At 44.2% G+C, this 15,319-nt stretch overlaps 1 protein-coding gene and 1 long non-coding RNA gene across 2 annotated transcripts in view; one reads left to right on the top strand and one right to left on the bottom strand.

Moving 5' to 3' along the window:
* Nucleotides 1-15,319, top strand: part of LOC127038205 (uncharacterized) — a 246,081-nt gene that overhangs the window by 131,385 nt on the left and 99,377 nt on the right. The window lies entirely within an intron of this gene.
* Nucleotides 1-15,319, bottom strand: part of OTUD7B (OTU deubiquitinase 7B) — a 73,352-nt gene that overhangs the window by 13,886 nt on the left and 44,147 nt on the right. Inside the window, exons 5-6 of the mRNA XM_050930684.1 lie at nucleotides 6,187-6,288; nucleotides 2,578-2,705 (exon numbers count right to left, since the gene is read on the bottom strand). Of these exons, the coding sequence (XP_050786641.1) occupies nucleotides 2,578-2,705; nucleotides 6,187-6,288 (230 nt within the window). The remainder of the gene's footprint in view (nucleotides 1-2,577; nucleotides 2,706-6,186; nucleotides 6,289-15,319) is intronic.

The raw sequence follows: 15,319 nt of genomic DNA, 5'->3' as shown, positions 1-15,319 counted from the left end.
TGATTCTAAGCATTAAGGATTACATAACCTATTGATGAGAGAAGGTATCAGGAAATTATAACTGGATTAGCAGACATGCAGGTTTTGCTTTAGAAAGCAATTTACCTTCCCTTCCTACTGAACAAGAAAGCTAGCAAAGTGTCCAGAAAGGTTCCACACGTAAGGGCAGATTTTCAGATATTATTGATTCTTTGAGGTGTTACAGTCAAATTGAGTTTACATTTTCAGTCCCACTTTCATTTTAGTCTGCACACACTACTTTAGTGCTTTCATTTATTCATTTCATTTCAGTTATGAGCACAGACTGGTCTCACATGATGTACAGCATGATTCTGAAATATACTCTTCCAAAAGAGATTGGTGCCCTATTGGGCTGAGCGCTGCAAAAAACACATGAAAGCACAATCCTTGCCCTGAAAAGCTGACAATCTAAAAAGATTATTGGCGAATGGCATTACAGAGGTGCCACCTTTACTACGTTTTCATTAGCTGTAGTTTTCAGAATTATATCATTCAGTAAGAGTTATATTTTGGGAATAAGGAATCTTCAACCTGCCATCTTGGCTGAAGCTGGTATGTTGCTATGTTAACATCCAACATGCCCACAAAGAGGGACAATTTAAGGTAAAAAGTAACAGAAACCATCACATCGCCAAACAAAAAACAAAGAAAGAAGTCAGACTGATTTTGAAGTTAGACTACACAAGACATTATGCCAAACTTACTAAATCAGATTTCAGAAATCCCATTTCCCAGGACTGGAATGGGGGACTGCATGGGAGCATAGTGTATTCACACCTCTCTGCAATCCTGTGCTCCAGAATCTGAGCTTTGGTTTTAGAAAATTAAACCACTAGTCTTATGAAATAATTTAAAATGTGAACCAAGAGTAACCAATGCTGCGCTGTCTGCCCCTGCCGGTCTCAGGGAGGGGATCACTCAGAAGTATAAAGATGATATAATTTAATCATCAACATTGTTGAGTATTTCACAGCTGATCTAAGCATGTAAAGAGGGGGAAGAGGATTACATTGTGCACATTGGCACAGTTCACTGTGCATCTACAATGTACATCTCATTACAGTAAGCTTATTTTGGGGAGGAGGGGGGAGCTTGCACCATTAAACTTTTTTAATCCAAACCCCAATTTACAAGTCAACAGTCAACTGCACCTTTAATATTTCAAACTGGACGTTACACTTCCACTGAAATGAAGTCACTCCACTCAGAGATACCAACGCTATTTTAGTATCTTACTCTACACCCAAAGAATGTTTGTGCTTCTTGGATAACATGCTTCCCCAATTCTACTAGAGCTTTTACTCATGAACATAAGAACTGGTGGCAGTCATCACCTGAACTCTGGAATGTCAGTCAGTCACCAGGTGAACAAATCAGACAGATCTTCCAAACAAAGGGACTAGCATGAACCTGTCTTGCACAATACTAGAGGTCCAGTGGGGCAGGAAGACAGATAGCTCAGTGGTTTGAGCACCGGCCTGCTAAACCCAGGGTTGTGAGTTCAATCCTTGAGGGGGCCATTTAGGGATCTGGGACAAAATCTGTCTGGGGATTGGTCCTGTTTTGAGCAGGGGGTTGGACTAGATACCTTCTGAGGTCCCTTCCAACCCTGATATTCTATGATTAAAGCACACAGGATAATGGTGCTTTATTGGCAGTCTACAGCACTCAGATGCCACAGACTGATGAGGTGCTGAAACCTATGCTTTTAACATTAAATGATGAAAGGTCAATTTGGTTTTTCAAATATTCAGTTTTAACAAGGATGGCTCTCTTTCTAAAGCAGAAAATATTAATCTTAAAGTCTTATTTATTAATTACCTTTAAAAAAAAATCAAACAGCTCTAAGGAAAACTTAATGTGTTCTTTAGTACCTAAACGCAATGGTATTCTATCTAGCTACTCAAGGACATCTGGTAACTTTCCACCCTGACAAACACACGTCCTTGCTTTCTTGGGCTAGTGTCACAACTGTAATGGTCTTTTAATGTGGTGAGTGTGTGAATTTCCTTTTTTGGTGGTAAAGTCCACAGAGCGCTCAGACAGAAGTGTCTTCTGATCTTATCACAAGAGAAGCCTACACAGAGTATGATGCATTTCTTTTCTCTGAAAGAACTGTTTTGCTGGTAGTGACAGGATGTGATCCCTAATGTAGGCACAGTAGGAATGGCTGCAGCAAATTGAAATGTAACAATACGGGAAAGTATAAGCTTTCAGTAACATTGTATTATCCTAGTTACACTGGATCTCACTTGGGAATCTTACTTCAGGAATAACAACGTACACCAATACTGCTAACACAGCTAAGTCCACAGAACATCGTTACCATACGAAAAGAATTTCTTTAAAAGTTTCACAACTGTACTGAAAATGGATGGCTACTTTCCTTTGGAGTGAGCCAATTCACTGTACGTTACTGATTTGCCAAAAATTCACATTAAATGTTTAAAAAGCAAAGCTTTCACCCAAAGGGGAAGCAGCTCCCAGAACCATACAAAATTCTACCTGGACACGCTTCCTCGAGTCATAACTAAGAACTCAGTCTTAATTCCTTACCTCTTTGTTCTGCTGTGTTTGTTGCCATCGCCACCGTCGCTTGAGAGCTTCCCTTTCCACACCTTTATCCATTAAGGTATAAAGTGATTTGCGAAGCATGAGATCTCTATCGTGGAAACCCCACATACCTACATGGGGAGGAGGGAGGGGGGGAAAAAAAAAAGTATTAATAGCCACTGGCCTTTCTCCAGCCTCTGCCTTCTGAAGATTTGTCACACTAAAGCATTGCAACAGCCCTGTGAAGTAGGGAAGTGCAGTGGAACCTCAGAGTTACAAACACCTTGGGGGACTGGAGGTTGTTCGTAACTCTGAACAAAACGTGATGGTTGTTCTTTCAAAAGTGCACAGCTGAACATTGACTTCATACAGCTTTGAAACTTTACTATGCAGAAAAAAATGCTGCTTTTAATTATCTTAATTTAAATGAAACAAGCAGAGAAAATTTCCTTACCTTGTCAAAAAAATTAATTTTCTGTTTTAGTGGTTTATGTTTAACACAGTACTGTACTGTATTTGCTTTTTTTGGGGTCTCTGCTGCTGCCTGATTGCGTATTTCTGGTTCCAATGGAGGTGTGTGGTTGACCACTCAGTTCATAACTCTGAGGTTCTACTGTATCCCCATTTTACAGATGGGGAAACCAAGGCAGGTAGATAAAGTGACTTGCCTAAGGACATCTCAAGAGTCAGTGACAAAGTTAGGAATCGAACCCAGGAATCCTGACCCCAAGCCCCTAGATTATCCACAAGACAACAGCTGTTCGGCATCTTTCTGTAGCACAGAAATATGGGAATTCGAGTTAAAGTTGCCACTTCTAATTTAAAATACCAAAAAAACTCAATGATAGTAAAGTATTGTGTCCATAAATTACTTGAAATCAATCAAGGGGCCACGATAACATCTATTTACATGAGGCAGGCTGGCTTCACTAATTATGAATGGCACCAGTCCCATGTAGGAAATACTCCACTTCTGTTGACTTAACTGCAGAAACCTCAGAATATTAGAGCAACACTCAGAAGATTAGATCACTGGGGATTAAAACTTGGGCTTCTAAAATGGTCCCAGCCCAGGACGCAGCATCCCTACACTACAAGTGTGTGGGGAAGGAATGGGTGGTTCTGCTAATTTAAATTCCCTTTGCAGATACATTCAGCTTTGCCAGAGGGAAGGGTAGAGACCAGTATTCTCAAGCTTCTGGTATCTGAGGTGCTTATCTGGCCCCTCATCACAGCAGAATCTGAGCACCTCACAATCTTCAACGTCTTTAACCTCACAGCATTCTTGCTATTAGCTTGCAGATGGAGAACCGAGGCATTGCGAGACTACATGAGCTGCCCAGGGCCACACAGGAAGTCTGGGGCAGAAAAGGAATTGAACCTGGATCTCCGAAGGCCCAGGCTAGGTCCCTAGACCACTAGACTATCCTTTTCTCTCTGCATAAAATGGATTAAAACCAGAGGATAAGCTACCCTAAAGCAGAAGAGGATCCTGTTTATACAACTCCCCAGCACTGAAGTTCCTTTGGTCCACTGCAACCAATGCCTTGGGATGCAAGACTTTTACTGTTCTTTATTATCCATGCTTTCTCCATTATTATTATTAGCCTGTTCCACCCCAATCTGAAAGCCCATAATTTCAAAAGCTGTCCACCACTATTAAATTGCAGCTAATTTGACCCTATGGAGATATCATCTATTCTCAGGGAGTTACGGAAGTCATAGTGATTAACCCTAGTCCACAGAGGCCTTCAGCAGCTCACTTTTGCAAATCTTGGTGGCAGACATGGTTCATGCCACACATATCAAGTCCATATAATCTTATCCTGAGATCTGAAGTCTCACCGCAAAGGTGATAAAATATTTAACACTTTGATTTTTATGCAAGATTGACTATAAACCTCAAGCTACATTATTTCAACATAACATTACTGGTTTCTAAACCGGGGTGGGCAAACTTTTTGGCCCAAGGGCCAGATCTGGGTATGGAAATTGTATGGTAGGCCATGAATGCTCATGAAATTGGGGTGCAGGAGGGGGTGAGAGCTCTGGGGTGGGGCCAGAAATGAGGAGTTCAGGGTGTGGGAGGGGGTTCCAGGCTGGGGCAGGGGATTCAGGTGTGTGTAGGGGGGAGGTGAGGGACCCGGTTGGGGGTGTGGGCTCTGGGGTGGTGCTGGGGATGGGGAGCTTGGAGTGCAGGAGGGTGCTCCAGACTGGGACCTAGGGGTTCGGAGGGGGACCAGGGCTGGGGCAAGGGGTTGGGGTGCAGGAGGGGATCAGGGGTGCAGGCTCCGGGTGATGCTTACCTCAAGCAGCTCCCAGAAGAAGCGGCATGTCCCCCCCTCCGACTCCTATGCAGAGGCATGGCCAGGAAGCTCTCTTCACTGCCCTGTGCAAAGGTGTTGCCCCTGCAGCTCCCTTTTGCCGGGGTTCCTGGCCAATGGGAGCTGCTGGGGAGGCACTTGGGGCAGGGGCAGCATGTGGAACCCCTTGGCTGCTCCTACACATAGGAGCCAGAAGGAGAACATGCTGCTGCTTCTGGGAGCTGCGCGGAGCGGGGCAAGCCCTCAACTCCGTTCCCCATCTGGAGCTTGAGGGCCAGATTAAAAATGTCTGGAGGGCCAGATGCAGTACCCGGGCCATGGTCTGCCCACCTCTGTTCTAAACAGTGCTAAGGATATTCATTTACTACCAAAAAACCACTTTCATAGTGGGAGAACATATTTACCCTTCAAACATTTTGTTCCAAAATCTATGTCTAAAAACAGAGACACTGTGGTGGGGTGGGGAGAACCAGGAGTTTTAATATAATGGGACTAGGCCAAAGTGGGGAAATGCTCCAGGCTTCACTTTAAAAACAAAAACACAACAACAAAACCAGAACTAATCCTTCTCAAGTAGGGATGTTGGCACTATAGGAACTTTTTATTCCCTTCTGCTCTTAGTTCAGTCTTTCTTGGAAACACCAGTTCAGAGAATCATCCATGGCTTCCCCACAGCTGCATATCTACCTCATTACTCTGACAATATAAAATCCTTCAACCTAAAAAAACCCTCAAGCCGATTAAAAATGAAAGGCTTAGACTGCATCATCCTGCAAGGACTAATGCTGTTGAGGAAAGAACAAATCTCTTCTAGGGGTGGGTTCAAGAAAAGGCAGATAGGTGCAGAAACCAGAATTCACTGCCCCATCCTAGGTTATTCTGGACTATGTAGGTTTTCAGGAAGGGAACACCACACACCTACACAGGGCCTTTCAAACCTTAGTCATGTCACCCTCCCGTGAAGCAGGTGGGAAAATGGAGGCACAGAGAGCTGAAGGGATGTGCCCAAAACTACAAATCTGGGATTGGAAGTCAAATTCCTGACTCCTACTCCTGTTCTTAGATCATTTCCCTCTCTGAAATGTGGCAAGTTCTATTTCTCTCCTTTCATGACCCCCCCTTTATTTCCTTTATAACATGCTATGCTATTAAGGGAGGAGATAAAAATCAAGTGAGCGGTTGGAAGTTGTGCCTGCAAAACTTCTCTGCATCTGTTGATACCCAAGTGTCAAAAACTGATCAGTCAGGACTGTTATTCACTTCACCATGAATTGTTTTGAGGTCTTACCCAGGGAGGCAGCATGAAGCAGGCAGTTCCCGTCGCCGGTCGTCGCCAAAGGAAGTAGCCTTTGACAGCTGGGATCAACGTTAGCCCACCAGTTCAGGCGACCTGTGGAAATATTTCAGAGACCCCCCCCCACTGTAAGCTCATACTCAACACAGGAAGAACAATCGTTGTCATTGCCTGTTCAAAGGCGAAAGGTGGAACGGATTGTAGCTTGGCCTGTCGCAGAGCACCCGACAAACAGGAATAAGCAGTTATGTATCCACTTTCCAGTGGGGAAGAGAGAGCGGAACAAACATATTTCATTGCATTTTCTGACCTAGATGACCCTTCCCCGTCCCCCATCTGTTTTTCAGCAGAGAACAAATCTATTAGAAGAAAAAAATAAGGAAGGAGCTCAAAGTAACAAGTAAACAGCAGAGAAACCCTCTTACAGAAATAGCTGAACAAATAAGGCAAAGAGCCATTATGGCTCAGCTGATCCCAAATCATGCCTCTGAGCCAGAAGGATGTGGGACTCAAGTTATACCTAAATAGATCGAGGTGGCCTATACTGCTGGCTGTGTCGGCTTTTGAATGAGACATTAGTATTCTCTCTGGCTGGGTCTGATGAGGGCCCTTGTGGATGTTAAAAATCCCTATAACACTTTAAACAAAAATAGTAATTGGTGTCTCCAGTATGAGAGACAAACTTCCCTGGCCACTCTGGAAAGCCAAGCCCTACCATGTGTAAGCATATAAAAGATGTAAAAGGGAGGGATAAGAGTTGCCGTAAGCGACAAGTACATTAGGCGACACTGACGAGGGACAATAGGGGAAGTACGGCGATGGTGTGTTTTAACATCTTTTCCAGAAGGTGATTGGACAACCAACTACAGTCTAAACTAACACGCACACCAAACAAATCCATTCTGCACGACACTCAAACATTTAGTGCCTTTCATCAGACGTCAGATTCTTTACAAGCTTTAATACAGTACATGAAACTACACAACACCCAGGTGAGCTAGATTACCACACTGACCCCATTTTACATCTGAGGACACAGGAAGAGAGGGTGAAGTGACTTACTCGAGGTAACATGAACTAAGGGGCAGAACTGGAAACAGACTCCAGGAGGCCTGGCTCCCAATCCTGAGCTTTTTAGCCTTGAACAATTTTTCTGCTGATGTTCAACTGCAAAATGCTATTTTTAGTTTCTCCTGGTGGGTTCATCATTCATATCTTAAGCATGCAGGAGTATACTGCACAATGTTCTTTTTCTCTATTTGCCAGTTCAGGAACAGTACTTGGGAAAATTCACTGATCTCACCAACTAAGCAGCTTTGACAGTCTTTCCCCACATAGTTTTAGCAGCCAATATGTGAACTGTCAGATTAGTGCTTTAGACAGTTTAAAGACTGGGAATCCAAGCTCTCAGGTAGTATAAAGCATTTGAGATCACTGCAAATCAAGATATGGCCTCTCGGATCATCTGAAAAGCAAACTGACTTTGAAAAATTAAATATTAAGAATTGCAGTCATGTGTAGTGTAACTGGAAGAAGCTGAACATGTTTATACAAAGAAAACAAAGTTAGTTTACAGTAGTATCCAGCAGAGAAATCTACAGAAGTGTTCCAAGCCATCTTTAAGCAGGATTTGGCTCGCCCTGTATTTTAAACCATGTCCTCTAACCAACGTGTTCCCTGGCTCCCAATGACCACTGTTAACTTCTCCACAATAGACCAACTGAATGTCAGTCAGCAGGCAATAGGCTGGTGTGCCTCTATTCATACTCCAAATATGTTGAATCAGCATGTGAGCCCATTTTTAGAAAAACTAGGTCTCTTCTCAGCATTACAATTTAGCTTTCTAGTCCACAGAGTCAGTGAAGAGTCTCTGCTAATTATTAGCTACAGACAGCACTTAAAACTTAGGAACACACATTTCTTGTGATTTTTCTTTCCAGTCTGACCATCAACAGATGCAGAAGAACTAAATTAAGGAAGTTTTAACAACACAAAGGGATAAACAGAGAAAGCACAAAATGGAGCACTAACTGCAATCTGATGCCAATAATTCCTTTTCCTGGGACTAGAAAAGGAATCCACTCTAGATGAAAACTGTTTAGTACACAACCTCTCAAGACAATAGCTCCACTCAGAAAAGCAGGCTATTTTCAGTCAATATAGCTTCTGGCACTGCAAAGTCACAACCCTTCGCCAAGTGGAATGGTGCCAGAAGAGTAAATTGAGAAACGAAACAGCTTCTGACAAAAGCTAAACAAAATTTAACACTGCTGTAGTTACTCTTAAGCCTTTTGTCCACTTCACATGTTTTCCTGGGAATCTGTTCTCCTTTCAGCTACTAAACTTTTAATGTGTACAAGGAAGTTAACTTTCCTGGCTTTCAACTGTAATGCTGGTTAGTGTCTGAAGAGATTGTGCCGTCTCAGGCCTGGGCTATATATAAAATTTAGATCAATATAGCTATGCTGCTCAGCGGTGTGAAAATCCTCACATTCCTGAGAGCCTAACCTATGCAGACCTAACCTCTACCGTAGACATAGGTAAGTTGATGGAAGAGTGCTTCCATCAACCTAGCTACTGCCGCTCGTGGAGGTGGATAACCTGCAGTGACAGTAAAACCCCTTCTGTTGCTTTAGGAAGTGTCTACACTACAGCATTACAGTGGCACAGCTTCAGCACCATAGCAATGCAATACCAGTTTAAAGTCAGAAGACACACTTTAGAGACGCATTTTCTATTTGCAGCCTGTAATCAGGATGTCCTACATACACTCAAAGGGACATACGAGTAGTTATGCAAAAGCGGGTACCTCAACTCCATTCCCTTAAAACATTTCCAAACCCCATTTCTGAATGTTTTGCTTTTTCCAAGGTGATGGAAAGACCAAGATACTTGCTAAAAAAGTCTTGAAAACAAGATGCCCAGACACAGTTAGAGAAGTCTATCTTAAGAAGCTGTGTGCCCAGCGCTAGCCCAAAAGCAGGCCAGTTCTCTCTGCAACCTTAGCCTCAGATATACAGTTACACTGCAAGTGGCTTTGGTTAGCAAGTCAAGTAAATATGAGCACTGAGAAGTACAGCTAACAGTTTATTTTATACTTCCAGTGAAAATCCCAGTTTGCTCTTCTTTTCCAGCCTCAGAGCTATTACGCTGCCTTACCATGGCTTAGAGATGGATTTCAGGTAATAGGTAGTTGAACGCTGTGGCAGACTTAAGTGTAGGGAGAGAGTAACCACAGGAACCTAAAAGGTGCCATCACTCAAACCACCTGTCACCCGAATTGCAGTAGCTAGTGGCTTGAGAGACTAGCAGGAGATGCACATTTCAAAGGGTTCGAAGTTTGTGTCAAATGCCAACACCCAAAGTCTTAATCTGATTTTAAATACCTAACTGTCCATCCATTTTTTTTAAATGTTATATTAAAAAACCTCTGTAGTCACTCTTAAGCCTTTTGTGCACTTCACATGTTTTCCTGGGAATTTGTTCTCATTTCAGCTGCTAAACTTTTAACATGCACAAGGAAGTTAACTTTCCTGGCTTTTAACTCTAACTCTGGTTAGTCTGATTAGGTTGTGCAGTCTGGTTGAAACTACAGTAAAGAACAGAATTATCACAGATGAATAGCAGCAAAGAATCCTGTGGCACCTTATAGACTAACAGACGTTTTGGAGCATGAGCTTTCGTGGGTGAATACCCACTTCCTCAGATGCATGTAATGGAAATATCCAGGGGCAGGTATATATATGTGTGCTAGCAAGCAAGCTAGAGATAACGAGGTCAGTTCAATCAGGGAGGATGGGGCCCTGTTCTAGCAGTTGAGGTGTGAAAACCAAGAGAGGAGAAACTGGTTCTGTAATTGGCAAGCCATTCACAGTCTTTGTTCAATCCTGAGCTGATGGTGTCAAATTTGCAGATGAACTGAAGCTCAGCAGTTTCTCTTTGAAGTCTGGTCCTGAAGTTTTTTTGCTGCAGGATGGCCACCTTAAGGTCTGCTATAGTGTGGCCAGGGAGGTTGAAGTGCTCTCCTACAGGTTTTTGTATATTGCCATTCCTAATGTCTGATTTGTGTCCATTTATCCTTTTCCGTAGAGACTGTCCAGTTTGGCCGATGTACATAGCAGAGGGGCATTGCTGGCATATGATGGCGTATATTACATTGGTGGATGTGCAGGTGAATGAACCAGTGATGGTGTGGCTGACCTGGTTAGGTCCTGTGATGGTGTCGCTGATGTAGATATGTGGGCAGAGTTGGCATCGAGGTTTGTTGCATGGATTGGTTCCTGAGCAAGAGTTATTATGGTGTGGTGTGCAGTTACTGGTGAGAATATGTTTCAGGTTGGCAGGTTGTCTGTGGGCAAGGATTGGCCTGCCACCCAAGGCCTGTGAAAGTGACGATCCATTGTGACGATCCATTGTCTACAGCCAAGCACTGAGGTACAACCGCATCTGCTCTAACCCCTCAGACAGAGGCCAACACCTACAAAATCTCCACCAAGCATTCTCAAAACTACAATACCCGCACGAGGAAATAAGGAAACAGATCAACAGAGCCAGACGTATACCCAGAAGCCTCCTACTGCAAGACAAACCCAAGAGAGAAACCAACAGGACTCCACTGGCCATCACATACAGCCCCCAGCTAAAACCCCTCCAACGCATCATCAAGGATCTACAACCCATCCTGGACAATGATCCCACACTTTCACAGGCCTTGGGTGGCAGGCCAATCCTTGCCCACAGACAACCTGCCAACCTGAAACATATTCTCACCAGTAACTGCACACCACACCATAACAACTCTAGCTCAGGAACCAATCCATGCAACAACCTCGATGCCAACTCTGCCCACATATCTACACCAGCGACACCATCACAGGACCTAACCAGATCAGCCACACCATCACTGGTTCATTCACCTGCACATCCACCAATGTAATATACGCCATCATATGCCAGCAATGCCCTCTGCTATGTACATCGGCCAAACTGGACAGTCTCTACGGAAAAGGATAAATGGACACAAATCAGACATTAGGAATGGCAATATACAAAAACCTGTAGGAGAGCACTTCAACCTCCCTGGCCACACTATAGCAGACCTTAAGGTGGCCATCCTGCAGCAAAAAAACTTCAGGACCAGACTTCAAAGAGAAACTGCTGAGCTTCAGTTCATCTGCAAATTTGACACCATCAGCTCAGGATTGAACAAAGACTGTGAATGGCTTGCCAATTACAGAACCAGTTTCTCCTCTCTTGGTTTTCACACCTCAACTGCTAGAACAGGGCCCCATCCTCCCTGATTGAACTGACCTCGTTATCTCTAGCTTGCTTGCTAGCACACATATATATACCTGCCCCTGGATATTTCCATTACATGCATCTGAGGAAGTGGGTATTCACCCACGAAAGCTCATGCTCCAAAACGTCTGTTAGTCTATAAGGTGCCACAGGATTCTTTGCTGCTTTTACAGATCCAGACTAACACGGCTACCCTCTGATACTTGACACAGATGAATAGTATTTGTTGGGGTAGAGTCAACATGGCTTTTCTGAAGGGAAATCATGCCTCAAAAATCTATTAGAATTCTTTAAGAGTGTCAACAAGCATGTTGATTAGAGTGACAGTGGATATAGTGTACTTGGACTTTCAGAAAGCCTTCAACAAGCTCCCTCACCAAAGGCTCTTAGGCAAAGTAAGCAGTCATGGGATAAAAGGGAAGGTCCTCTCATGGATCAGTAACTGGTTAAAAGACTGGAAACAAAGGGTAGGAATAAATGATCAGTTTTCACAGTGAAGAGGGGTAAACAGCAGGCTCTTCCAAGGCTCTGTACTGGGTCAGTGCTATTCAATGTATTCACAAATGATCTGAAAAAGGGGATATAACGTGAAGTGGTAAAGTCTGCAGATGATGCAAAATAACTCAAAAAAGAGTTAAATCCAAAGCTGACTGCGAGGAGTTACAAAAGGATCTTACAAAACTGGGTGACTAGGCAATAAAATGGCAGATGAAATTCAGTGTTGATAAATGCAACTCTACATATACAAAACGAGTTTTAACAGCTAATTTTGACCCCAAGAAAGATCTTTGAGTCATTGTGAAGAGTTCTCCGAAACATCCGCTCAATGTGCAGCAACGATCAAGAACGCTAACAGAATGTTAGCAAGGGATAGATAAGACAGAAAATAATGCCACTAAATTCCATTGTATGCCCACACCCTGAATACTGCATGACGTTCTGGTTGCCACAAAAGGAAGTATTTCTTCACACAAAGCACAGTCAAACTGTGGAACTCATTGTCAGGAGATGTTGTGAAGGCCAAAAGTATAACTTGGTTCAGAAAAGAATGAGAAGTTCATTGAGGACAGGGCCATCAATGGCTATTAGCCAAGATGGTCAGGGACACAACCTCATGCTCTGGGTATCCCTAAACTTCTGACAGCCACAAGCTAGGATGGGACAACAGGGGACCATCAATGATTGTCCTCTTCTGTTCATTCCCTCTGAAGCATCTGGCACTGGTGACTGTCAGAAGACAGGATTGTGGGTTAGATGGACCATTAGTTTGACCCATTACGGCCATTTCTTACTTTCTTAGTATTTGTATTAAGGTAGCACTTACAGGCTCCAACTTAGATCAGGGTCCTCTTGTACTAAGTGTGGTACAGACACATTGTAAGGGTCTCCTCATCCCAAATCTAAATAGACCAGGTAAAGCAGGGGTGGGCAAACTACGGCTCAGGGGCCACATCCAGCCCTCCAGACGTTTTAATCCAGCCCTCGAGCTCCTAGTGGGGGCCGGGCGTTCCAGCCAGGGAGCCGAGTTGGGAGCTTGCCCTGTGCTGTGCGGTTCCTGGAAGCAGCAGCATGCCCTTCTCCAGCTTCTATGTGTAGAGGCAGCCAGGGAGCGCCACACGCTGCCCTCGCCCCAAGCGCTGCCAATGGGAGCTGCAAGGGTGGCGCCTGTGGACGAGGCAGTGTACAGAGCTGCCTGGCCATGCCTCCGCATAGGAGCTAGAGGGGGGACATGCTGCTGCTCCTGGGAGCTCCTTGAGGTAAGCTCCGCCTGGAGCCTGCACCCTGTCCTCTCCTGCACCCTAACCCCCTGCCCCAGCCCTGATCCCTCTCCTGCCCTCCAAACCCTTCCATCTTAGCCCAGAGCACACTCCTGCACCCCCAACCCCTCATTCCCAGCACCCTCACCACCACCTCAAACCCCAACCCTGTGCCCCAGCCCTGATCCCCCTCCCACCCTCCAAACCCCTTGGTCCCAGCCCCCCGAGAGCCTGCAGGCGGAGCCCTCATCCCAACCCCCAATTTCAAGAGCATTCATTGTCCATCTTACAATTTCCATATCCAGATGTGACCTTCGAGCCAAAAAGTTTGCCCGAGATAAATAAAGGACAGGGCGAAAAGACAGACATTGCCATTCCCAATTTACAGACGAGGATCTGAGCAACAGAGAGATCAAGGGAGCTGCTCATGGTCCAGAGAATCTGTAGCGGAGCCAGGGACTGAATGCAGCACTCGAGTCCCACTTCCTTAGCCACAACACCATCCTTCCTTGGTAACAAGAGAGCACAGCAACTACCACGAGCTACTTGTCCTCTTGCGTCTCAGACTGACGTGACTGATTTAACATCAACGCCCACCACCATATTGCTCATTTACTGTTGAGCACATTTTTCCCTCTACTGAATCACTGAGCATTGGGTGTGTTGGGTGGAATCAAAATTTAAAGTAGGTTAAGAGAGCAAAGAAATGAATAAAGAACAGCTTGGAAAGTGCAATTAAGAGAACTGGTGTCTGTACTGAGGCAAGTTCTTTTAAATATTAATCATAGCTTCTGCTTTTTCATAGTTCTTGATTATATATTAAATAGTAGTTAACTCACCCACTATTCTCCTCATCACAGCTAGGAAAGCCCACACAAAACGGATTTGACAGTCTGAACATTTTTATCTTTGAAATTTGACAGCTATGATGAGAGCCTATTCCAATGTACTGATGCATTTACAGCTAGCACTCTCCTTGAACACAAGGCTTTTTCAACCTTCCAGAAAGTTACGTGAATTTAGGGCTCATATAAGGTGCTAAGCGACAGCCCCAGAGACGCAAAGTCCTGTATCTACAGAAAAAGTAGAGTAGAGGCAATGGTGTAGTACAAACTTCACCTGCAACTTGATCAATGTGGCTTAACCCTCGAGGAACCTTTGAGGGGTTAATTCCATGCCAGGGCCCATTCAATCATTGGCCTCTCCACTGAGAATACCAACAGAGGGTCCAATTAGCACAAAAGGCGGTCGGGGATAGAGGGGTGGGGTTTGCAGTGTGGGCACCTGACCAGCACGAACTGGAGAGGCTATATATTTTATTACAAATTCCTTGCATGATCCAATTCCCAGAGAGCCATTAGAGACCCTTTTGAAACAGTACTGAACTAGCAATGAATCGGACTTAACTATGAACCTACCGCTAGTCTAGCCAACAACATACTAGCCAGAATATTTGCAGCACCTCTGAAAGCTGAAAATGCATGATATGTAGTGCTTTGGAGGATGGCTTGGAGAAGCGTGTATGCATTTGTTTGTATACTAAACCTAGGCAAAAGGTAACACCCTGATAGAAAGAGACCTTTATTAAGGCCAGTGGAAGTCCTGTACTGATTTCTTTTATCACCCGTTAACAAACGGGAGGTTACTATTCTGAGCATAAGGCATCTGTTTGCCATTCACTCGCTACTCTTCATCAGTAGGGTAAATTGCATTCAATGACAGGACATGCTTAGTCCTAACCTCATCACACAGCAATTTCTAAGAGTCTGCCTACAGATGGCAATTCACAGATGTATTACCATAACTTATAAATAGAAGAAAGCAGAAGTTTTCTTGCCAATATGCGGTGGGGCTTTTTCAAAAAGCTACTCAGCATTGCTCAACTGATCTCTAGGGAGGACTGACGGTCATATGATTAAGGCACAAGTCTAGAAGAGAAGATCTGGAGCCTATTCTCAGCTTTTCCACAGTTTTCTATGCAACCTTGAGCAAGTAACTTCACCTCTAGCTGTAAAGGAAGGAAAATACTTACAAGGTGTGTAGTAAGACTCAGTCCATTAGCGTTTATGAAG

Source organism: Gopherus flavomarginatus, chromosome 20 (assembly GCF_025201925.1).
Source record: "Gopherus flavomarginatus isolate rGopFla2 chromosome 20, rGopFla2.mat.asm, whole genome shotgun sequence".
Lineage (NCBI taxonomy): Eukaryota > Metazoa > Chordata > Testudines > Testudinidae > Gopherus > Gopherus flavomarginatus.
The sequence above is the reverse complement of the archived record's forward strand: the minus strand, read 5'-3'. Positions and strand labels throughout refer to the sequence as shown.